Source organism: Lycium ferocissimum, chromosome 9 (assembly GCF_029784015.1).
Source record: "Lycium ferocissimum isolate CSIRO_LF1 chromosome 9, AGI_CSIRO_Lferr_CH_V1, whole genome shotgun sequence".
NCBI lineage: Eukaryota > Viridiplantae > Streptophyta > Magnoliopsida > Solanales > Solanaceae > Lycium > Lycium ferocissimum.
The window spans coordinates 37,422,391-37,446,489 of record NC_081350.1 but is presented as its reverse complement, the minus strand read 5'-3'; the positions used below and the strand labels follow the sequence as shown (position 1 = coordinate 37,446,489).

The 24,099-nt window shown below is 32.5% G+C and overlaps 2 protein-coding genes across 2 annotated transcripts; one reads left to right on the top strand and one right to left on the bottom strand.

Annotated features, from left to right (window-relative positions):
• Positions 1–6,674: 6,674 nt before the first annotated feature.
• Positions 6,675–10,749, top strand: LOC132030582 (mitogen-activated protein kinase homolog MMK2-like). Its single transcript, XM_059420278.1, has 6 exons — positions 6,675–6,952; positions 7,727–7,856; positions 7,955–8,092; positions 8,918–9,250; positions 9,992–10,175; positions 10,280–10,749. Exons 1-6 carry the CDS (start codon positions 6,795–6,797, stop codon positions 10,459–10,461), a joined length of 1,125 nt encoding a protein of 374 aa, XP_059276261.1. The 5' UTR covers positions 6,675–6,794; the 3' UTR covers positions 10,462–10,749.
• Positions 10,750–10,800: 51 nt separating this feature from the next.
• Positions 10,801–15,942, bottom strand: LOC132030581 (probable polygalacturonase). The gene is made up of 6 exons (XM_059420277.1): positions 15,790–15,942; positions 15,368–15,703; positions 12,922–13,042; positions 12,200–12,374; positions 12,032–12,102; positions 10,801–11,719 (listed from the first exon to the last, which is right to left on the bottom strand). The coding sequence occupies exons 1-6, from the start codon at positions 15,823–15,825 to the stop codon at positions 11,010–11,012; spliced, it is 1,449 nt and encodes a 482-aa protein (XP_059276260.1). The 5' UTR covers positions 15,826–15,942; the 3' UTR covers positions 10,801–11,009.
• Positions 15,943–24,099: the final 8,157 nt, after the last annotated feature.

Sequence of the window (24,099 nt, the reverse complement as noted above, 5' to 3'; positions counted from 1 at the left end):
AAAGAAAGATTTCCAAACAAGAGGAAGACAAAGTTGATGCGCCACATGGGGATGGTCCCTTGAAGTCCTTTGAGAGGCTTAATGATAATGCCTACAAAATTGATCTCCTCCGGAATATCAAGTTCACAACACTTTCAACATTTGTGACCTATCTCCCATGGAAATGGAAAGTGATGCAGCCATCAATTTGAGGACAAAATTCTGTCAAGACTGGGAGAATGATGCCAAGCCCACTTGCGCCTGGCCATTTGAGAGCCAAGCCCGGGAGCTACAACGCTTGCAAAGCCTATTCATGAAGCTGAGGCCTTGAGTATACTTTTGATGAGCACTGGATCCCAAGTCCATTTGTTGGACGAAGATTGCTCGGGGGAATAAGAAGGAAATGGGAAGTTACCGCAATGGCTAAAAGATGAAGAGTTAGCTATTCTAACAAAGGAGATTTCAAGATTTTGAAGAAAGAAGACAGCCAAACAAGGCCCTTGTCTCATTAAGGGTGTTTATGTCATTTTGCTTTTTATTTCTAGCAAGTATAAATAGTTCTCTTCTTCATGGAAGACTTAGACTATTTTGAATATTGATATTTTTGAGATTGTAAACACTTTGAGTGTGAGAGCTTGTTAAGCCTTTGATTGAATTCTTGTTGAGAGGATTGGTTATTTAGGGATTCCAAATCCCTCTTGGTCATCTAGAGTTTGGTGTTTCTTTTAGCATTCTTAATTTAGAGGTCTTAGTTTTCTATAACTTTGGTTGCTAAATTAGGTCTTAAGCTGTGTCAAATTATCTATCCTTTTCTTTTCTTGCATTTTAATTCTATTTTCGTTTTTAGTATTGTATCATTTCATACATTTTTCATACAGTTTTCATACACTAAATTTTGAGCGAACTTTTTAAGCCTTGAGCGAGATATACACAGTTTATACAACTTTCATACATAAATTTTTGAGCGAAAAAATATTTAAAAAAATATTTTTGTAAAAAATAAAAAATATTTTTTTAAAAATAAAAATAATTTTTTAAAAAATAAAAAAATAATTTTTTAAAAAATAAAAAAAATTTTTTAAAAAAATAAAAAATAATTTTTAAAAAAAATATATATATATTTTTTTTAAAAAGCATGTTTTGTATAGGGTTTGTAATGTTATGTTTTGTAAATATAAAACTATCGTCACGTTTCGTAAATATTTCTCCTTAAGATGTATATATACGTAGTTGACCCAAATAGGAATAAGATAGGTCCAATTTGATTTGGACCAACTTTCAGGTCTCAACTCTAACGTCTTTTTTTTTTTGGCGCGGATTGTCCTTCAAAGGCACTGCTCTTTAATTTTTGTCCTTCTCCTAATACCCCGAGGTTCTGAGTTTGAACCCCGGCTAAGTAAAAAAAAAAATCGCAAGGCAGAATTTCATAGTAAAATTAGCTCTATTCGGGCAAAAATTATGCCTTAAGACAGAGTTTGCCTTATGCCTGAAGGCGAAACTCTGCCTTAAGTAGAGTTTGCAGTCAAACTCTGGCTTATAAGGTAGAGTTTGCAAGCTCTACCTTAAGGAGAGTTTTGCAGGCAAACTCTGCCTTGTGATTTTTTTAAAAAAAATTTTAACTGAACGGGAGTTCGAACCCGAAATCCAAAAATTTTAGGCGAAGGATAAAAATTAAAGACCAGCAATTTGTGGGACAAAATTAAAGACCACCCCCGAATAAGGCCAATCATGCAAATTGCCCAACTCTAACACTGAGCAGTGTGGTCTGCTATTGGAGGCTGGTCCACTTTAGTCTTTTTCCTTTTGGGCCTTAGAGTAGCAATTGGTTGGGCCTTTTTGTAGTTATTATTCCAAAAAATTTAGCTAATGATTTCTTTTTGAGATAAATATTTATTAAATAATTGTTTAACAAATATTTTTATTATTTTTGCAATTTATGGACCTTTTGACTCTCATGGGCAGATAAAAAATATGCGGATTTGTGTGGAAAATTTCATTTAGGGGTAAAGCATTCTTTACCAAAGACGACTCCGTTCTAAGGCTCGGACTCGAAATATTTGGTTAAGGATGGAAGAAACTTAGCACCGTTCCATAACTTGATGTGGTAGTTGCGTTTTGCTTTTATACATCTTTCTTATTCACTTTTCCATTTATTGGTTGCTTACAAGTATATTACCCATAGTGCAATTAGAGGTAGTAAGTTTTTTTTATTTCTCACCTAGTGTTCAGTATTTACATTGAGATTTAATTAAACACGGATTCATGCCGGCTGGGAAGTTCTACATTAGGACAAAACGCTTTTTACTAAAGACTACTTTATATTCGGATCTCAAACCCGAATATCTAGTTAAGGATGGCAAGCTTATTCTACACTCGAAAACATTTATCAAGACTTGACCCCTTGAGGAAGTTAGCAGTAGGTGGAATATTTATTATATTAAGTGCAAGTTGGTCCTTCGAGTAGGACTTCCAAGAAGTTGACCGAAGAATCATTCTTCGTATATGTTCATTTTCAACTCTTTATCTAATCTCGTAGTAATTTTTAATAGAAACATCAATATCTATGTACATACTTCTTTTTTCCTACCTATGCTATCAACGCGCTTTACGTTTAGGTCCTTTGGGATAGGACTGTGCATATTAACAGTTAAACCAATAATCCGAACTAATTATTGAGTTGTTGAGTTAATGGTTAGGGTTAATGGATTACTGGTTCGGGTATCGGGTGATGCCTTGTGGTTGTTGGCTTATTGGGTCGGGTCACGGTTTGGCCAATTTTGTTAACGGGTGAACCGATAATTATTTATTTAATTACAATTCTACCCTTCTATATAGAAAGTCACTTGACTAGATTTAGGGTTCACTTGATTTCCACTTCATAAACTCAGTCTCTCAAGCGACGATTTCCACTTCAGAAACCCTTCTCCTCCGACTCGCAAGAGGCAAGCCCAACATAAACTATCTTTTACTTCTTTTACAATCTACATTACTTTGAATTCTCACTCTTGTTTCTGTGTTTTTGTATTTCTCTAGTGGTGCTAGACAAGTTATTGCTAGTTAATGCTATGTAAATGCCTGAAGAATGTTTCTTATTTCCCTTATGCATTGGTGTTTGCAGTGATAGGTTTGATAAAATCACATATTTAGTTGGTCCAATTTTGTTTACGTCCTTCATATTTCAATTGTATTATTTTGTTCGGCATAGTCTTAGGAACTAAAGCTACTTTCAGTTTTGAAAATAGGTTCTTTGTTCTTGAATTTTTTTTTGTGTGAAATATTAACGGTTAAACTGATAACCGAACCGATAACAAACACCAACCGATTAACCGATAACCCATTAACCGATATCTTAACAGTTTAACATGTCTACAAACCAATAACCGATAAGTTGAACCGATAACTTTTAAACCCGAACCGAACCGACCGCTATGCAGCCCTAGTTTGGGATGCTCAAAGTTTTGATTTTATTATTACATATACTCTTTTTGTATTTATAAAGAAGGACAAAAAGAAACGAGACGACTTTAACAAATTTAATAGACGATTGGAACATTTTATCTACAGTAGTGAAAAGAAGCAACTCATGGGGATAGATTCAGAAATTAAAATTTATAGGTTCTTAGAGTAACCTCACGATATACAATCATAACTGAGTTCATATTTAAATATTTATAAATTTCTAGTGAATATTTTTATACATAAGTAATGGTTGGGCAAAAGCTATCGGATTCTTGTGAACCCGGCCGCAACACTCGACTAAATTGTGACGTCTTGACTATTGAATTATATTGTAGGATATTCTGCCTAGGCGTCACACATCGTGTCGCTCCGCACACTGTGCCCAAAATTTGGGTTGTGATGGTGTCGTGGGCCGGATACTGGCTTCCCAGGGGCGAATTTGTGTACAAATATTGGGGCACGTGAACCCATAGTCTCTCCGTAAAATTAGTTATTTTATGTCATATATATATTAAAAAATTGAAATACTATTAACTGCTGGAACCCATACTACAAGAAGGATAAATGGTGCACTTTGTAAAAGATTGAGTTATTTACCCGGAGGACTAGGGATCAATTTTCCACTAAATACAGTTTTTCCTTCTTTCTTTAGTGGTGCACTCATATTCTAGAAATCCTGGAATCGCCTTTGGGGCTCCCGTGCGCCTCGAGCTCGCGACTGGCCTAAATGCGAGTCCACGTCGAAAAAAATTATATTGCGTGATATAAAAATTGAGAATGTAATCGTATTCCTTTTAATGAAAAAAAAGAAAATATAAATACTCAAACTATTAAACAAAAACACAAAGAAAGTTATTATTTAGAATAATCAAAGTAGAAAAGAATTACAGTACCAAACTATTTTAGAAGAAAAAAAGTTCCTAATTATTGTATAGTGTAAAATCCGTCGACACCAAGTGGAGGTATCAAAGGATGACACGTGGAGATGGTGACATATCAGATTTGAGTCAACAAGCGAGGGGCTCCGGGAAAGCATAACGATGCTCCGGAGGAGTAACTTGGCAGCCGCTACCGGAGATAGAAACTACAAAGGGTCCGGAGAAGCATGCCAACTCACCGGTCAAATGTCATTCAATGTGCAACCGTTACAAGAAACCCCAAGTCTTCCTCGGGTCTTAAATTTGCATTATTGCCCTTCATTGTCATAACATTAAATCTCTTTATTACCTTTGGCGTTAATATTGGTAATGGAGAGGACATGAATTGTGGATCATGCACCCCATAAATTTAGTCTAAATAGATTTGCTCATCTCATTGTAAGAATCATCTGAAAATATATACAAGAATTACCTTGTTGTTATTTTGCTCTTTGTTCATAATTGCTTTTGTTCCACTGAGCAAAGATCTGATTGTTCGCTTGCCCGGAGACTCTAGCTCAAAAGCTTCTTCAAGGCTCAAGCTATTGCTTTAAATTACTTTAGCTTTCTTTATAATTATCTTGCTTAATTTTACATATTATCTCATTATTCGGTCATATTGATACATGTGTCCCTGACCACATACACAAATTCAACTGTAACGATTTTCCGTGTAAACAACTATGACACTAATAATTATCTCCTTAATACTCTCTCTGGATTAAAAAGGGTGTCTGTTTAGTCATTTGCACACCTCTTAAAAAAAATACTAATTCTGAGGTAAAACTAGGTAATTTGATTATACTACCCTAATTGAATAGATATTTGATCACTTAACACTTAATAAAGTCAATTTTAAAAGTATAAAGGTAATTATTTCTTGATTTAATAAGTGGACCTTTTTTTTTAACAAAAAATAAAATAAAAAGAGTAAGTGGACACTCTTTTTTATCCGAAGAGATTTTTACTCCCTCCGTCCACTTTTACTTATCCAATATATTGAAAATAGATGTCCACTTTAGAAAATCTTGATAGAATTTATTACTTTTTTCCTATTTTACCCTTATTATTAACTATAGTCATCTCCTAATGCATTTCCCAATACATTAAATTAATTTAGAGAAAATTACACTGTATGTTAATTGGGGCAACAATGTGATCAAAATTGACTCTTTTTTTAATTCTTACAAAAAATGACCTAAAGTTTTCTCTCTCTTTGCCTTTGTATATGTTGGTATAAGTGTCTGTATATGTTTGTATGTATCTATATATTTTGGGCTATATTTTGTAATGTAAGTTTGGGCTAATTTTTTTTGCAATGCAAGTGATCAATTTGTATATTTCTGAAATTTTTTCTTAAATTTATTACTATATCCGACGAGTGATATGGTAAACTTTTCATTCTTTTTTAGCTCCTTAACAGGCGTGTAAGTCAACACGAGACAAGTAAAAGTGGACGGAGGCAGTAATATCTTGGCATTTCCCCATAGTGAAAAAGTGAAGACTGAAGTCCTCACGGATATTCAAAGCCGTGTTTGTTGTTCACTGTTCTGTTTATTCCTTAATACTCTTTCCGGATTAAAAAGAGTATCCGCTTAGTTATTTGCACACCTCTTAAGAAAATACTAACTCCGAGACAACAATAGATAATTTGACTAAACTATCCCTAATTGAATAGAGATTTGATCACTTAACACTTAATAAGGTCAATTTTAAAAGAATAAAGTTAATTGTTTCTTAATTTAATAAGTGAACGACTTTTGTAACAAAAAAATAAAAAGAGTAAGTGGATACTCTTTTTTATTCGGACAGATTATTACTCCCTCTGTCCATTTTTACTTATTCACAATACTAAAAATTAGATGTCCACTTTAGAAAATTAAGATATAATTTATCACTTTTTTCCTATTTTACCCTTATTATTAACTATAGTCATTTCCCAAGATATTAAATTTATTTTATTCAAAGGGTAAACTTTTCATTCTATTTTGGCTTTTTAATAAGCGTGTCAAGTCAATACTCTCTCCGGATAAAAAAAAGAGTTCACTTAACTATTTGCACACCCCTTACGAAACTACTCACTCCAAGAAAAAATATGTAAATTGACTAAACTATCCCTAATTAAATAGACATTGAAATTCGATCACATAACACTTGATAGGAGCAAATCTGAAAAAATAAAGCTAATTATTTTTTAATTTAATAAGTGGACATTTTTTTAACCCAAGTGGACAACTTTTTTTTATCTGGAGGGAGTAGGAGATCAGTAAAAGTGGACGGTGGGAGTATTAAAAAGTGAAGACTGAAGTCCTTTCACGGATATTCAAAGCCGTGTTTGTTGTTCACTGTTCTGTTTATTCCAAATTCCAATTCCATAAATTCCAAAAAAACCATCATACATACATACATAACCTGCGGCAAACACCTCCACCGCAAATAATGGCTAGTCAAACCAGCGGTAACCGTGAAATAAGAGGAGTAATCCTACAGGGTGGTCAATACGTCCGTTATAATGTATACGGTAACTTATTTGAAGTTTCAACTAAATACGTTCCTCCTATTCGTCCAATCGGTCGTGGTGCTTATGGCCTTGTTTGGTAAGTTTTTAATTTACTTATTACTGTTTTCAATATCCTGTTTATGTGAAATCATAGTCTAAATATGTGATTTTTTTTTTCTTTTTGAATTTTAAATTTTTTCAATCAGAGTCAGAGAGCCAGGATTTGAAGTTTATGGGAGAAACATTTTTATTTGGTTTAGATATGCTGTTTGTGTTCATAGTCTAAATGTGTGATCAAAATTTTGAATGTTAAATTATGTGAACTTTATTGACTAAAAGTTCAAGTCTCTGAAAAGAGCACAAATCTCTTTATTAGAGGCGGAGCCAGGATTTGGTGTTTATGGGTTTGGAATTTTAGTTCGTTTAAGTTACTTGGTTCTAAATTAATAACCTGTACAAAGAGTTTTTGAAGTTGTGTTGACAAAATAGTTTTTGGAAGTTGAAGTAGTGTTTGGACATGCATTTTACTTGAAAAAAGTTGAAGTTTTGTGAGTGGAAGAAAAAATTTCAAGTTCCAAAAAATAATTTTTGGGTGAAAATTTTTCTTCAAAATTTTATCTGATCAAATTCCATGAACAAACAAGGTTTTCAATTTCTTTTGATAAAATGTAAAAAAAAAAAAAAAAAAAAAAGCTATGTACAAATGGAAGAACACAAATACAGGATTTGGACCAAAGGTACTGGTTCGGTTGAACCCATAAGCTGTACTCTAGCTCTGCCCCTGTCTACTGGTTATTTTTGCTCATGTTAGCCATGTTTGGGGGGCTTTATATGATTGAATAGTCGTTTCTTATTTTCTTCTATTTGTCAGTGCTGCTATAAATTCAGAGACACGTGAGGAAGTTGCGATTAAGAAAATAGGAAATGCATTTGATAATAGAATTGATGCAAAGAGGACATTGAGAGAAATTAAGCTACTTCGGCACATGGATCACGAAAATGTAAGTGGATTTTGTTCCTATCTAGTGTGTGCTACCTGAAGGAATTTGATTTATTGCTTTATTTTTGAGTAATTTCAATGTTTTTGTTGAATTTTCAGATTATTGCAATCAAAGACCTCATAAGACCGCCAACCAAAGAGGCTTTCAATGATGTGTACATAGTTTATGAATTAATGGATACAGATCTTCATCAGATTATTCGGTCTGAACAGCCCTTGACAAATGATCACTGCCAGGTTTTTTCTCTTCCTTGAAAATTCTGTTACTAGATATTTATGATCTGTGTAAAAATGTGTACTTTTATTTTCTATTTTGATTCTACAAATGGTTGACATGAAGTTATTGTTGATTTGACAGAAAGCGTGTTGTAGGATTTAGAAACAAACTCCCAAATATATTACTTCAGCAAGTCTAGCTGCTGTTGTAACACGATTTCCTAGTTAATCAACTTGGATGGGATCAATGAAATCATGGAAAAAGAAATCTTATGCTTGTATGTGTTTATTATTCTGTTTAGGGAAATTTATCGCAGTAGAGGGTGAGCATGCACTTTAACTATTGGGTTAGTTAATGCAGAATTGTTGTCATTCTTTAATGTGATATGAATAAGTTGAATAAGAATTCCTTTCTCTTATCTAGTATAAGCTACTGTTTTGCCTATTTGTACTTATACTATGGCTCAGCACAGTTGTTTCTCTGTAGTCTGTGCTGTAAAAATAAAATATGGACAGGATTATTAGTCATCAGATACTTAAAGATGTCAGTTACCGGTGATGATTTTTATGAAGCATTTAAATGTCCATCAGTTCCTGCAATAGATTCAAAAGGCGGCAATGACTTGGTTCCTCAGTCGTATCAATCTCTTCCATTCTCCTGACAATGTTATCAATCCTGTTATTCAGTACTTTCTCTTAATAGCGTGGAGGAAATCCTAGAAGTTGGTCCAGCTTTCACTGGAAAGATTCGAATATACTGCTTTCTTTCCGAAAGTCACTCTGGCACACTGCAGTTACCTTATCTGGGTTTTTAATATTTGGATAACATTTGACTTAATTTTGCAGTACTTCATGTATCAGCTATTACGTGGACTGAAATATGTACACTCAGCAAACGTCTTACATCGTGATCTTAAGCCAAGCAATTTGTTCCTAAATGCAAATTGCGACCTCAAGATTGGAGACTTTGGTTTGGCGAGGACAACTTCTGAGACAGATTTCATGACTGAGTACGTTGTCACTCGCTGGTATCGAGCACCTGAATTGCTCCTTAATTGTTCAGAATACACAGCAGCAATTGATGTTTGGTCTGTTGGTTGTATTCTTGGTGAAATAATGACTAGAGAACCTTTGTTTCCTGGAAAAGATTATGTGCATCAGCTGAGACTCATTACTGAGGTAAAAAAGTCACGTCAAATTCTTCTGTTTGGTTTGCAATACATTTCCAAAGTCCTTTAGCAAGAACCTGACTAAAAAATATCATTTGGAAGCATAAAGAAGTTTATCCTTTTGACATTCTACCTGCATGTCTTAAGGTGGAAAAGTTATCTGAAAACTGAGACCTGAAAGAACCTCCTCTATTCTTTCTGCTTGTTTCCCCTCCTTTTTAAATTGAAACTAGTGTTAAGCATTCCTTCCCTCTGAAGTTGGGAGTTGAGAGTGATTTCCAGTGCCATAGCCAGCGCTATGCTGTAATTCCACACAGACAATGCTTTCAATGCTTATTGAATAAGTAAAATCATACTCCCTCTGTTCCAATTTATGTGGCACAATTCGGATTTGAAGAGTCAAACAGTTTAACTTTGACTGTGAATTCGGGCATGGAATGTAATTTTTTTGAAATAAAATTTACATATTTGGAAACTACGTAAAAAGTACTATAAGTCACAATAATTGATAATTCAAAATATTAAAAAAATATATGAAAAAATTACGGTCAAACAAAGACTTATTTGAATGTCGAAATGCTAAAGGTGCCACATAAATTGGGACGGGAGGGAGTATTATATTTCACATGGGTTAAAGAAAAGGTCTGACCAGAAACGGCCTTGCAGTATATGGGACTATTATTTTCTGCTTCTGAAGCAGTTTGATCAGCTTATCGTTCCCAGCTTCAAATGTGTTTCTTCTGTCTTGAAGCTACTAGGTTCTCCTGATGATGCCAGCCTTCAATTTCTGAGAAGTGATAATGCCCGAAGATATGTCCGACAGCTTCCCCAACATCCTAAGCAGCAATTTTCTGCTAGATTTCCAAGCATGTCTCCTTCGGCTGTTGATTTGCTTGAAAAGATGCTTGTCTTTGACCCAACCCGACGTATTACAGGTAAAGCAGCGAAAATTCTGACCTCAACCTTTGCATGATATGTTTTCCTTATTAGTTCATCCTGTTTACCTCATGTGACTTCGATTTTCTTGCTCTATGTGCAGTTGATGAGGCTCTTTGTCACCCATTTTTGTCATCTCTTCATGACGTCAACGATGAGCCGATTTGCCCCAGGCCTTTCAGTTTTGATTTCGAGGAGCCCTCAATCACTGAAGAAAAGATCAAGGAACTGATTTATAGGGAGTCCGTGAAGTTTTATCCGGACTTTGTCGAACAAAATATATGACCGACTCTCCTGAATTATGTACCATATGTAGTTTTCTTCCTTCAATTCATTTTTTAAGTTATGTTTTGTGGGAGGAGAGAGCTGATATAAACTTTTATCTTGGTTGAGGAGATAAAGTATTCCTCCTAGTGAGTTGAGATGTGAAACATGCTTATTTTCATCTATTAAATTGTTCTCCATTTCAAGAGCTCCACTAGGATTATAGTGTTTGCGAAGGTCTGAAATCTACATCAATGTATTGGTATGCCCTTTGTTTAATGACTATTCAGTTCACCATATTGTGGACAACGAATGCTTGTTATTAAACACTAAGGGAGATTAGTTACGGTTCAACACGTATTCACCAGCAATCTTCTTGCTATACTTTTATTTGAAATTTTGGTTGCAATAACTGATAGCATAATCACAAATATGTAACAGTTACAAATATTAGCGTGGCTCGTTCACAAAGTGAAAACGGAATTGCCAGTGTATATTCATGGACAGTTCAGGTGGGTGAAGTAACAGAACAATTTAACCGATTAAGACATTCTTATACATTGATGTTTTTAATATATTTTCTTCCTGCAGGAACACGTACGAATTTCCATATCATCAATTGGTAAGCTCTCTGTCGGAAAATTACAGGGAGCGGCGTCCTCCTTCCCTTGGTCTGGCAATAAATCACAAGGCTGAGGTACCACACCACTTGAAATCCCTGAAATATCTGTACAATTCCAGAAAAGTTTTTTTGCTTTAGGCGCCATCTCTATCGTGACATTTGATAGGCAGATTCCAGTAAACGGATCACCAGAAATTCCAGAAAGCTTAGCAGCAATGGTCACATTCTCAGCAACCATATCGCGGTAATTGATGTTTTCAATCACAGGTAACGCGTTCGGATCATAATTGTTGTCCGGGTGAGAACCATAATCTCCTGTCATCCAGAATACGTATTTCATGGTTTTCATTGTCACACCTTTAACGTATATATCCTTCACGTATCCACCTCTTCCTACTGCTGTCTTGATTCGAACCCCTGATTCTGTATCGATCGCTGTAATGTCCTCTGCTCTAACATCTTGAATTCCTCCTGACATTTCGCTACCTAGTGCAATTGTAGCACTAGTTGGAGAAATGCAGGTGATTCGCCTTATTGCGAGTTGCTTTGTTGGCATCCCAAAGGCGACCCCGTACTCGTCCCAGCCACTCTTAACAGCAATGCAATCGTCTCCGGAGACGATGTAACAGTCTTCTATTCTAGTATTTATGCAAGAATCTGCAAGTAAGACTCAGTTTAATTAAATAAACTTCATGTTAATCAAAAGACTAGAGCGGCAAAAATATATTACTCTTATATACTGATAGTATAAACGAACTTCATACTTTTAAGTCAGCTAAAGGATACCTACATACAACCTAAAAAGTGAGATTAGTAACCTGAAACAACTTACCTGTTACATGAACCTTAATATCACTCAAACAAATTAAAACATTAGCAAACAAGTTGGGGTAGGTTATATGAATCCCCGCTTCTTCATTTAAACTCATTTCATATCATCGTACTACTTCAGCACTAACGGAAGATTACCAGGGTTAATTCCATCAGTATTTGGAGATCTGACTGGTGCAAGGATAGTGATGCCTTGGATGATAATGTTGCTGCATTTCACAAAGAAATCAAGCTTTCTGCCTCAGTTATTATTGATTTAGAAGAAAACAATACTGAACAATTGGAAATCAAGATTAATTTGAGTACCTGCAGTATACAGGATGCACATTCCATGAAGGAGAATTGATCAATGTAAGACTGGAGATTTGAATTTTATCAGAGTACATGATTTCTATCAGATAAGGCCTTGTAAATTTTAGTTCTTCCTTGTGGAACTTGTCCCACCATAGCTGCCCTTGGCCATCAATGGTTCCATTTTCACCTGAGTGAATTTTAAAAGAAATATTTACATGAATTAGCAAACAAAATGACATAAACAAATTTCCACTACTTAAATGTCAATGGATTTAATACTCCGGCTAATTTATGCAAACGTCTCTTTTTTAGGTCATCATTTTAATTTGTCCCTAGTTTTTAAAAGTTGTGCAAATAGGCTTTGGGAAATGACCTTTGCAGACAACATTAGATGTGGTTCTAATATCAGCAATAACATACAAAATTATAGATCATGGTCTAACGTTTTCTTATAAGATCTTCAGTTTGCTCAAAGGGAATCCTTAGGCTGTAGTCTAAAAGGTTCATAAATTACAAGAGAAATGAAAATGTGCCATTTATTAAACAACTGTACCAAGGAGGAACAACCGGCAGAAATTTCGGTAATACTCCCTCCGCACCGAAAAAGTTGTTGGATTCCGAGTATTAGCGACAAATATTCTTAATTTCGATGTGAATTCAGATATTGATTTTCAACTAAAGATGTTGAGTTTCAGAAATGCTAACTGTGAGAGAATGAGACATAATAACAGTACCTGTGATGACAACATCAGTAAGGTTGGTTCCAAAAATAAGACTAACGAATCTACCACCGTCTGTATCTCTTCCTCGACCATAGGATGGTAAAGGTGCAATCACTGAATAATCTTTTTCATCCTAAAGAATAATAGAAAATCAGTGAGATAGCAGAACTGAAAAAAGAAAAGCACAAAATCTAAAAAAATAGAAGAAGAAAAGCTATTAAAAAAAATAGAAGTCATTTATATCTTCTAGAAATAGCATGCACTTTTCGATACCGTCTTTGAAAAATAGTCATTATTGACTATCCTAGAGTTTCAAATTCGACAAGCTTAAAGTTTCTCTCGTGCATTTTTAAATTCTAGGTCAAATAACCTGGAGTTTCACTTGTTAATTTGAAATTCCAGGACAATAATTATTTTTCAATTATAGAACTGAAAAATGGCTATTTGTGAATTTTGCTCATTAGATAAAATTCGAATAGTGAATTTTTTTCAAAATTTTTGTACCATGAATGTTGATGCTTCTTTTTACGTGTTCATGACAACTTATTTGCATCTCGATTGATTATTTTATTAAATTATTACTTCTTATTAGAAAAGGTGGGGGGGGGGAAGGCGGTAAATTTATTTCATGTGATCTGATTAGTGGTTGAAGCGCTTTAATCAATCATGATTCTTGGATACTTTGTCTGAAGCCTATTCTTTTTATATTTATTATTATTACTTTTTAGTTCTTATTATTACATGTATCGAATAATTTTGCGCAGTAAAACTTAGGCAACACGGACCAAACATGGGATTCTTTTGGACCTTCCCCACATGCTACCAACTTACTCTGAAGAGCGACAAATCGCAATGGTTGCTTGGAATGTGATCCCCAAGTTATAGAAACAGGACAAATTGAGTTCACACGATGAATAACTCTGAAAATACAAAAAGTATCCAAGGTTTAATCATATCCAAATCTGTTGCCCCCATCCTAGATTATCAGTACGAAGCATTTTAATCATCCAACCAATCACAATCTCACAATCCTATCACAATGACAAAAACGTCTCAATCCTAAATAAGTTGAGATATAAATAAGTTGAGATGGCTATATAAATTTTTATTAATCATGCCGCTCCATATAATCTCATAATCCTACCATATTACGTATATAATAATTGCAAAGAAAAAATAAGAAAGAAAACTAATTAAATACTAAGGTCTTTTTCTTTTTTATTACTCTTTGCTCTATCCTCGAAGGACTAAATTGGTGGAGTTTTGTCTTACAAACACACTTAGGATACCTTATTCTAATGGGGATGCCTTATTTTTAATAGCTAGCTACTAAGCTCCACTGCTTGATTCTTTTTAATTTTTATTTTTATTTTGGGGAACAACTTCTGAGTTAGTTTTATCGTGGATTTGGACTTAGTTAATTGAGAGACATTCTCACCGCTAAGTAGTTCACCTTTTGTACTATTCTGAGTGGGTTGCATTCATTCACTTCCACGGACAGGAAAATTAGGTACAAATATTAAATTCATATGAGGCTTTTTGTTTAACACCTAGCTATATTGAATAATGAACTATCTCACGCTCTCAAAAGATTATACTAGTAACGAACTTAAATAATAGTATGTCACATGAAGCTCGTGTGGGGCGTCTAAATTCTGATAATACATTCTCATCACTAAAGTACTCACATTTTACCTATAGTTACCGACAAAGGTAATGAAAGGAATGAGATCTCTATCACCAATCACAGTGTCAAATTTAAGGTCTGACACTAGAAAATACATAAAGAGTGTTTCCCCTCTTAATATGTTATACATGGCGCATTTATTTAGAGTCCATTTGATTTAGTTCATTAAAAGTAATTAATAAAATAACAACATTTCAAGTGTAGTTACACAAGTGGAGTTTGGAGAGGATGGAGTATATGCAAATCTTACTCCCATCTTTGTGGGGTAAAGAGGTTAATTTCGATAGACCCTTGACGAAAAAAAATCGTATTTCATAATAGGTTTGAAAAAAAAATGCATCAACAAAAAAGCTGCAATGAAATATTGAAGGAAAAAAAAAATACTAACAATAGAAATAGTACAGATAACTAAAACAAAAAACAACACTAATAAATAAATTAATTTTAGATGTTGAAACTGTTTTTATAATAAACACGTACGAGTTTGGATAGATGTATTGAAGCTGGGGATATGAAATAAACACTTGACTTATAAGTACTTTCGATGTTTACCTAACGCGCAAATAAACCAAAAAATACTTATAAACTAAGTTTAAACAACTTATAAGTTTAATTAAACACCTATTTAATCGTGTACAAAATGATTCCACCGTTTAATACATGTAAATTTAATTTCTTTTTAAGGAAACACAAAACGATTTAGAGTAATCTATGGTCGAACAGAAAATCATGCATTTCGAAAGTTGATAACAAATTAAAACAAAACGTTACCTGAGAGGCAAGAAGAACAGCATCTTTATCAAGAAACAGAGTAAAATGGCTCGTTAAATTAAAACTTCCCGTCAACCATTTTCCAGCAGGTACATACAACAACGAACCACCGTCCGATTGAAACTGACTCAAATGATCAACGGCTGTCTTAAAAGCGTTAGTATTTAACGTTTTTCCATCACCAACTCCACCGAAATCCGTTAATGATGCAGTGTGTGTTCTGCAACTAATAGCAGAGTACTCAACGGTTTCCCATTTGTGTACTTTATGACGACCGTTAACGTTACCTAATGCCGTTAAGATCACTATGGTGAGTAGTAAAACTCTGTGAATTGCCTGAAAAAGATAATTCAATTAAAATGAGAAAAAGAGAGGAAAAGTAATGAGAAATAGACAAGGAGAGAGAGAGAGAGAGGATTTACAGGAATGTTTGTGAGAGTGCTAAGTGGAAACTCCATTGTTATGTAAGTTATGCTTCACGGATTTGTCAGGCATATATACAAAAGATTTTAGGAGTAACGTCTATACACAAGTATAAGTTAATTTCAGAGATAATTATAAGTAATCTTTATATTTGAAAAATAAGATAAGTTATGTGGTACTTATAAAAAGTTAAAATATATAGATTGTATAAAATTATGCACCATATAAATAATTCCCTTGAATGCACCACGTCAATATATAGGTTAAAGTGTACTCCTAAAATGATATTTTCTTTATTAATCCAACTTAAAATGAATGACACTTTTTTTTTTTTAACTTAAACTTTTCATTTTATCGTTACTAAATATTTTTAGTCACATAAATATTTCGACATGTTTAAGATTACAAGTTTAAAATTTTTTATAACCACACAAACGTTATAGCATGTTTAGAAATACGAGTTTCAAACGTTTTCTTTTTCTCTTTAAAAAATGTTGAATTTTAACACCACGTAACCTCCCAAAAGAAATACAACCGGCAAATGTATATGTGTGTGCAGCTATATAATTAACGTATAATATATGTTTCTCGGCTAGGGACCGTTAATAATTTCAATTGAGCTACCAAGTAGTATGTAATTTCCTCTTTTAATTTTATGCTCAATTAAATTATATCATATAAATTTAAACAAATTAAGTATTTGTTACGGAAAAAGAAAGATTGAGACAGAGGGGACGTTGAGAGTGGGCAAGAAGTTGAACTAATGTTTGTGGAATGTCAGAGATTTTTGGACTGATGACTTTTTCAATTCCTCCACTATTGTTTCTTTACTTTCCTTGGAAAATGACATGATTTGCATTAGTATTAAATAATAAATTATGTTGCCCCTTTGGAATAATTTGTAACTTTGGTCGCTAAATTTCCATGTAAGTTAGTTAAATTTGGTAACAGTTCGAGAAGGCCAGAACCAAGTAAAAAAGTAATATATCCATGGAGAATTGACAATTTGACATTTCTCTCTTGAATAAGAAAGGGAGATGCAAGTTTAGTGTCTTATAGCTAGTGAGACTATAACCATATTAGATAAAAACAAAACCATATTCACTAAGCAAAACATAATGCGTGATATGGATTTAAAAGTCTAAAACGCTTAACATTTCGATTTTAACAGCTAAACTAAGGATTAATAAAAAATGTTTTTCATATATAGTTGTTACTCTTTGGATCGTATCCCATATGTTATGAAGAATAACCTAAGGAGATTTATCTTAAAATATCTTTCAGATGACATGATAGGAGTAACGGAGCCACATCTGACACTTCTTCTCTGGAAAATTACATTGTATAGATAGAATTTTTTGTGTGTGTATATGTACCATGTCTTGACCCCGCTTAATTTTTTCGCATATTTATTTTTTTCTATTTTAACCCCTTGGCACATATTCTAATTCTGCCACTACCTGATAGTATAACTTTTTTTATATTGACAGTGCATATAATTTATAACTTATTTATGTATACAATGTCAAGCTCAAGTAGTCGGCGTTTACCAAGACTCCTATGTTATAGAAATAAAATACACGAATTGTTGATAACTTAAAGCAACCAAAGTCTGAGATACACAAAAAATAAATGCTGCCTTGAATTTGTAGGTGAAAGAGTAGGCCAAAAACAACACGTTAATTATTACCTGCCCATTTTGTTTGTTAAAGTTGACGTCTGCTGCTAGTTTCATCACAATTACACAATGGTACGTATTTCCAAATTTACAGCAATATTAATTATTCCAACAACCCATATGGGTTAGTTTTTTCTTCTTTTCTTTTACTTGTTTTGGCAGCTAGCTAGTAATTTCAATACTAGTTGAAGACCAAGAGTAGGATACCTCAATAGGCTTAGCTTCAAGGATTAAACGAAGCCTGTTCTCCTCCAAAAATGATAAACATTAAAAAGATTGCCGCCTAATTAAGTTTTAGAAAGTTTAAAAATAAAAATTCTTTAAAGTTAACTATCCACATTGTCTTCTTTAATTTTATATATTTGTGGGAATAGCCCATGCTAGGGAGAAATAAACAAACGCTAAAAGATCCACAACAAGAACTCAGCTAGTGTACTTACCATTTAGGGTTGTCATGGAATGGACAGGATCCTTCCATTCTTTATCATGCGGTGGTGGAGCCGCATGTATCGAACGGGTGTGATAGTTGAGATCCCTTCACTGAAAAATTCTATAGTATAGATAGTTATTATTTATTTATTTATATATACTATGTGTTGAATCGCCTTGATTTTTTTGTAAATTAATCTTTTCATATTTTGATATACCGTCTTAGTAAAAATCATAGTTCTAATACTGAACCAAGGATCTCAGGTCCAAGCATCGAAAAAAAAAACCTAGTTGAGAAAGTTTTCCCCCTTAATAGATCTATGCCGACAATACGGATTAGTCGGGACAGTAGGTTCCGATCGACTGGTTATAAGAGAAAAACTAGTGTACTACCACTTAATTTTCTATCTAATTATGGTTTCTTTTTATCTACACATTTTAAGTTGGAAAAAAAAGAATTAATATGGTCCCAATATTATTTATTTTTTATGTTTTTTTTTCCTCATTGCTTGAAAGTCGAAAGCCAATGGGTACAAGGGAAGTTATGGAAAGGATTGCCACTTTTAAAAGTGATAAATTAGTGACCTCATGCTCATGGAACTCCACCTCTCATTCTCTGAACTATTCACTTTCTTTTTGCACCACGCCACCAAGTTATGTCGATCATGGTTTTGGGGCGCTTGGCACCTTCCTTTATTAACTCAACAATCCCATTTCAGCAATTAAGTATCTTTCATTTGGTAAAAGTTTCACGTGGACTAGTATCTGATTATCTAAAAATGGAGAGCTTGTTGATATAGCAGGAAAAATCTCACCCTAAGTTGAATCAATTCTTCAGACATATATGGTGCTTAGGAATTTATTGTGCTAAAATAACCAAAAGATAATCTTTATATGGGGTGGTATTGTTCGCATCGAACAAAACCCGCACAATTTCTCCAAAAAAGTTTTACACTATTTAGAGTATCTGACACCCTATATTAGTCTGTCAAGAATTAAAGTCAATGTTGTATATTGAGACTTGAATAGTAGCCGCCGTTAATATTGTCCTTAGCTCGAACTGGTTGATTAACATCCAATGAAAAAGTATTGAGTAACATAGCCTTTTTTTTTATATATTTTTTGTCTGTCTCTAATTAGGAGTAATTATACTATTATTAAAAAAAGGAAAAAATTATTTACTTGACCAACGGTTAGTGGTATTTGTGGTCTACACATGCATGACGAGTTGGGATTCCTTTGTCGGAATTTGCTTGCCATTGTTCACCCCGTGGCTCGTTTTCACCACCACAAAATGTGGTATCATGAAAGAATTCCTTCTCACTTAATATAATACACAAAATTTTATATATATTATTTACATTTGTTCTCATTCGCTCACCAATAATATAAGTGCACTCCCCATGTCCAAATTATTGAAATCACGGGTTAATGGTTAAGTGGGGATGATGTTCATGGGAGGATCTAACACATTAGGAGTGGGACTAGTCACAGGTCGTGGTGTTTTTTTTTTTTCTTTCTAAAATTAGTCCTACTTTTGATCTAATAGGATTATTGCACCGTATGGCCTTTTTTGAAGTCACGCTTTCGAATTCGATTGATTTTGATAGAAAAAAGAATTCCACTTCACACGTGGAGGGAGGTCCAAACACTCACAATATCATTGTGTCGCTATGAGATAGGAAAGAGAAAATTCTGCCTCGCTATCCTTTATTGCACCGTATGGCATTTTTTGGCTACTCTTCAAATTTTTGTTCTCGTTTGATTAGTGTGCTAAATTTAGCCTCTAAAAGTAGTTATAGATGAAATTTTCTTTGTGCGAGCAAATGTCACCTACTGAATTAACGAAGACAGAATTTAGATAGTAAAAAAGGCCAGTTGTGCAAATGTCCCAATGTAATATATTAGCAATGTGTGCAGTCTCACTTGCTACTTCTAGTTCGAACAAAATAAATGTGTACTATATATAAAGTTCGATATTAATATACTGACATTGTATAATAATTTTTACACAATCAAATCATTTAAAAGGTAATTATTGATAATTGTTCATTATAACTTGAAGTAATAACCTATTTTGTACGAAAATTCCTTACACTACCGATAAATATAAATTAAATTCATTATCTATATCGCACTCACTTCAAATAAATTGCTTTGAGTTCTTGATTCGATTGGGGAATGATTGATGGTGAATCTGTGACTAGGATAGTGACAAGTGGTGGGGTGATTTAAGCACTACATGGCCAAAATGGCTAAATATTCTGTTTAAGCCCTGTCTTTTTCTGTTTAATTTTTTAAAATTTTCTAAAAGCTAATCTGCAGAATCACACTTCTCAGTTATGCAGAAATTTCCACATTCCACATATCGTAAGTGAGTGGAAAACTTTGATGTATGGGCTTGAAACATGGAACTTTGCACATTCTTGTAAGCAATATCATAGTGAAGTTCCTTACATTATTTCCCACTAGAATCCAATTCATGCTAAGCTCTGCACCTACATTTATTTATTGAGTCGATGTAAACAGTGATTGCGAGTAACTAATCGTGTATAGTTAGTGTATAATTTACCGGAAAAAAGTAACAATGACTTTGGCCGACTATCTGCGTAACAGCGTAAAGATCCCAATATTTTTCCCACTATAAGTATGTTGGATCATTTTATATATTGATGTGCCACAGGTGATAAACTGTGGGACTTAAAACCAGATTTGTGTTGCTTTTGTTTTTGTTTTTTGCTTTTTAGGGTTGTTCGATAGAATTGGTACAGAGTTTCTCTTTAGTAGATTAAAAATGATTAAACATTTGGATACTAGCTTGATCAATAATTTATCAGAGACGAATTCTTATTTACTGTTTTTTGTAGTGGTAACGAAGGCACGCCAAGAGAAGTTCAGGCCAACCTATGTTTTAGTATCTGCCACTTAATTCAAAGGGAAAGTCATACAAATACAACTTTTTCAAATGTTAATTAAAAAGATTATAACTACTTTCAAAAAATTACATAAATACAATTTATTCAAAATTTTAACTTCTTAATTATAAAAATACAACTTTTTACATTCCTAAAATATTAATAATACTTAATTTTAGAAGTTACTACCATTAATGCATAACCACTTTTTACTTTCTCTTTCTTTCAAAATCATTAGAATGTAATTTGCCAAATAAACATAACAAAATCAACTTCAAATCCCATATTCCATCTACCGTTTTAAAAATCTTTGTTTTCCTTTCGTTTCCTCCTTTTTATTCTTCTTTTTTTAATTTCACTTGATGATGATTCAATTATTTTTTTGTGACAAAGAAATTATTTGAATATATTAATATTAAGAAAAGTACATGAAAAGATATGGTATAAGAAATGTACATGAAAGTATACCTTAAAAAGTATATGATATATTCAAATTGGTATATTTAACTGAAAAGATGATAAAAAAATATTTGTGAATATAATAGTAGAAATTAGTATATTTAAGTTTGTATATTATATATAATATATAATGTAATAACATTATTTGTGCATATAGTATATAATATTACGATATACCTAATATATGAATATATTATTCTATGTGCCAACCAATTGTACTCTACAATAACATATAAAATATACAATATATACAAAGAATAACATAATTACTTATAGATTACCACTAAAACAGGATCTTAATTAATAATTGACACCCCATCCCATAAAACTTGGCTTCTTTTCTGCCATCACATATTAATTATTCAATATTTTTTCTCTCTCTTCCATGAAATAGGAAAATTAACTCAATTAAATTTATATTTGTATATATTTAATATAATAAACAATATATGCCTAATATATACAATAATGTATGTATGTATATATATATATATATATATATATAATACTTTTTGTTTACCGTACATAAGAAATTATTTTATATATAGTATATACCGGTTAATATACATAAAAAATAACATTATATATAGTATATAACGGTAAAATATACGTAATATATAAGTACAAGAATATATATACTTGTTCAAGTATATATATATATATATATATATATATATATATATATATATATATATATATATATATATATATATATTTACTTTTTGTTTACTGTACATAAGAAATTATTTTATATATAGTATATACCAGTTAATATACATAAAAAATAACATTATATATAGTATATAACGGTAAAATATACGTAATATATAAGTACAAGAATATATATATACTTGTTCAAAGAATTGTACAATATATATATCTTATTAGTATACTATTTTATGGATTAAATTCTAGCTGAGTATATTGGGATGTTTAGAAAAGTAATTAATGTATTCTGATATGTATTTAATTTGGTTATCACTAATATAGGAAACTCATTATTACCTTTTATTCATAGCAACATTTTTTTTATTTATGGTATAAAATCATACACATACCGTAAATATAGAGTATATATTGTAGATTATGTAATTTAGTTAACAGTTGTAAATTATGAAATATTTTACTTATTTACTTATATTTATGTAACTTCCCCTAATTCAAACAGGTTCTAGCAAGTGCCTTTCAAACAGGACCTGACTATTTTCGAGAAAAGTTATTTCTTGAAGAGAAAAAATTTGTAAAACACAAATGATGATTTAGGAACTGTATCCTAAGCTAATGGATCCAATAAACTTGTGATGAAGTGCAGCCTACTAGTTGCCAGTGCTTTAGGCGATTTATGGTTTGTTTATCAATTGACGCTAGCCTTTTAGCCCAAATGGGCCGTCCACTAGCCCTTTAACCGAAATGGTCGGCAAATTCATCACTTGAACTCCCTCATGGGAAAGTTCTTGCAAGTTAGAATGGTATATGAACTATATATATATATATAGGAGACAGCTAAAGAATTTCTTTTATTAATCTTTACTTATTTGGCTAATATTTTTCAAATCTATGTTTATTTGAGTTTTCAAGAAAAATTTATGTAGTATTGATGTTATAAATATTGCATGCCTTTACTTATTATTAGTAACTGGACAAAAGTTTCCTAGAGATGGAGAGCCCTTTAATTTGTCTTGTTTTCTTGAACCTATCCTTCTTACTTTCTTACATGTAGCTCTCTTGCATATGTAATGTAATTTTTTTATTTTTTTTTACTTATACTATTTTAGTTTACCTGTGATAAAAGGTATCAGTAATAATTTTGTTAGGTTTTTCAATAATTCATATCATAAACATTTACATGTGATTATCTTACATATTTCTACCCGAGTCAGTATATTGAGTTTAAATTTTATGTACTTATGATGTAGAAAATATTTATACAATTTGGTCATTTATAGATAATGACAAGTAAATCTCTACAATAGATATTGATGGATTAATTGCTAACATGATATAAACAGTAACTAGCATGTTATACTGTAGAGGGAAAAGGACACTATCTAGCCATTAGAAATTTGTTTGGCCCATGTTTGGGCTTAATACCGCGATCTGCTCTTTTGGCCCAAACTATTCCCAAGCGCTAGTCCAGCCGTCTATTCGCCACAAAAAGTTCAAAAAGTTGCCACTAAAGGTTCACTACAAAAAAATGAGACTTTTTAGTGGCGACTAAAGTCAAAAAGTAGCCACTAAAGGTCTACGGAAAAAAAATCATATGAACCTTCAAAAAATATCCTAAAACATGTATAATATGTGTATACTTATACGTAGATTGAGCCTTCAAGAAATATCCCAAAACATGTATAATATGTATATATTTATACGTTGATTGAGCCTTCAAGAAATATTCCAAAACATGTATAAAATATGTATGATATGTGTGTAATTAATAAGTATACGTTGATTATACATTTATTAAACAGAAATTATACAACAATGATACATTTTCTAAACACATACTGTAGGGATACATATTCTATACAACAATGATACAGTTTCTATACATATGACAGATTTTTCTATACAACAACGATACAATTTTTATACATACGCTGAAATTAGTTGAAAAATGACTAGAAATGGAATTATTTTAAAAAGGTTAAAAAAAGTCTTTTATGCTTCTTGGGCAATCCGGTTGTCAATAGTTTGGGTCGGATGGTCATTTGTGTACTTTTCCCAACTATATATGCAAGTGTGTGTTTAAATTCTGTGCCATTTTAAGTGTTATAGATTTTACACCATAATCTTAATAACTGCTGTGATATGATAACTTGAAAATAGAA

Bases quoted from the DNA above. Each gene is read 5' to 3' on its own strand.
- LOC132030582 (XM_059420278.1), top strand. From the start codon at position 6,795: ATGGCTAGTCAAACCAGCGGTAACCGTGAAATAAGAGGAGTAATCCTA. The intron at 6,953-7,726 runs GTAAGTTTTTAA...TCTATTTGTCAG, and splicing joins GGTGCTTATGGCCTTGTTTG to TGCTGCTATAAATTCAGAGA. The intron at 8,093-8,917 runs GTTTTTTCTCTT...TTAATTTTGCAG, and splicing joins TGACAAATGATCACTGCCAG to TACTTCATGTATCAGCTATT.
- LOC132030581 (XM_059420277.1), bottom strand. From the start codon at position 15,825: ATGGAGTTTCCACTTAGCACTCTCACAAACATTCCT. The intron at 13,043-15,367 runs GTAACGTTTTGT...ATTATTCTTTAG, and splicing joins CTGTTCTTCTTGCCTCTCAG to GATGAAAAAGATTATTCAGT. The intron at 11,720-12,031 runs GTAATCTTCCGT...TCTTACTTGCAG, and splicing joins TACTGATGGAATTAACCCTG to ATTCTTGCATAAATACTAGA.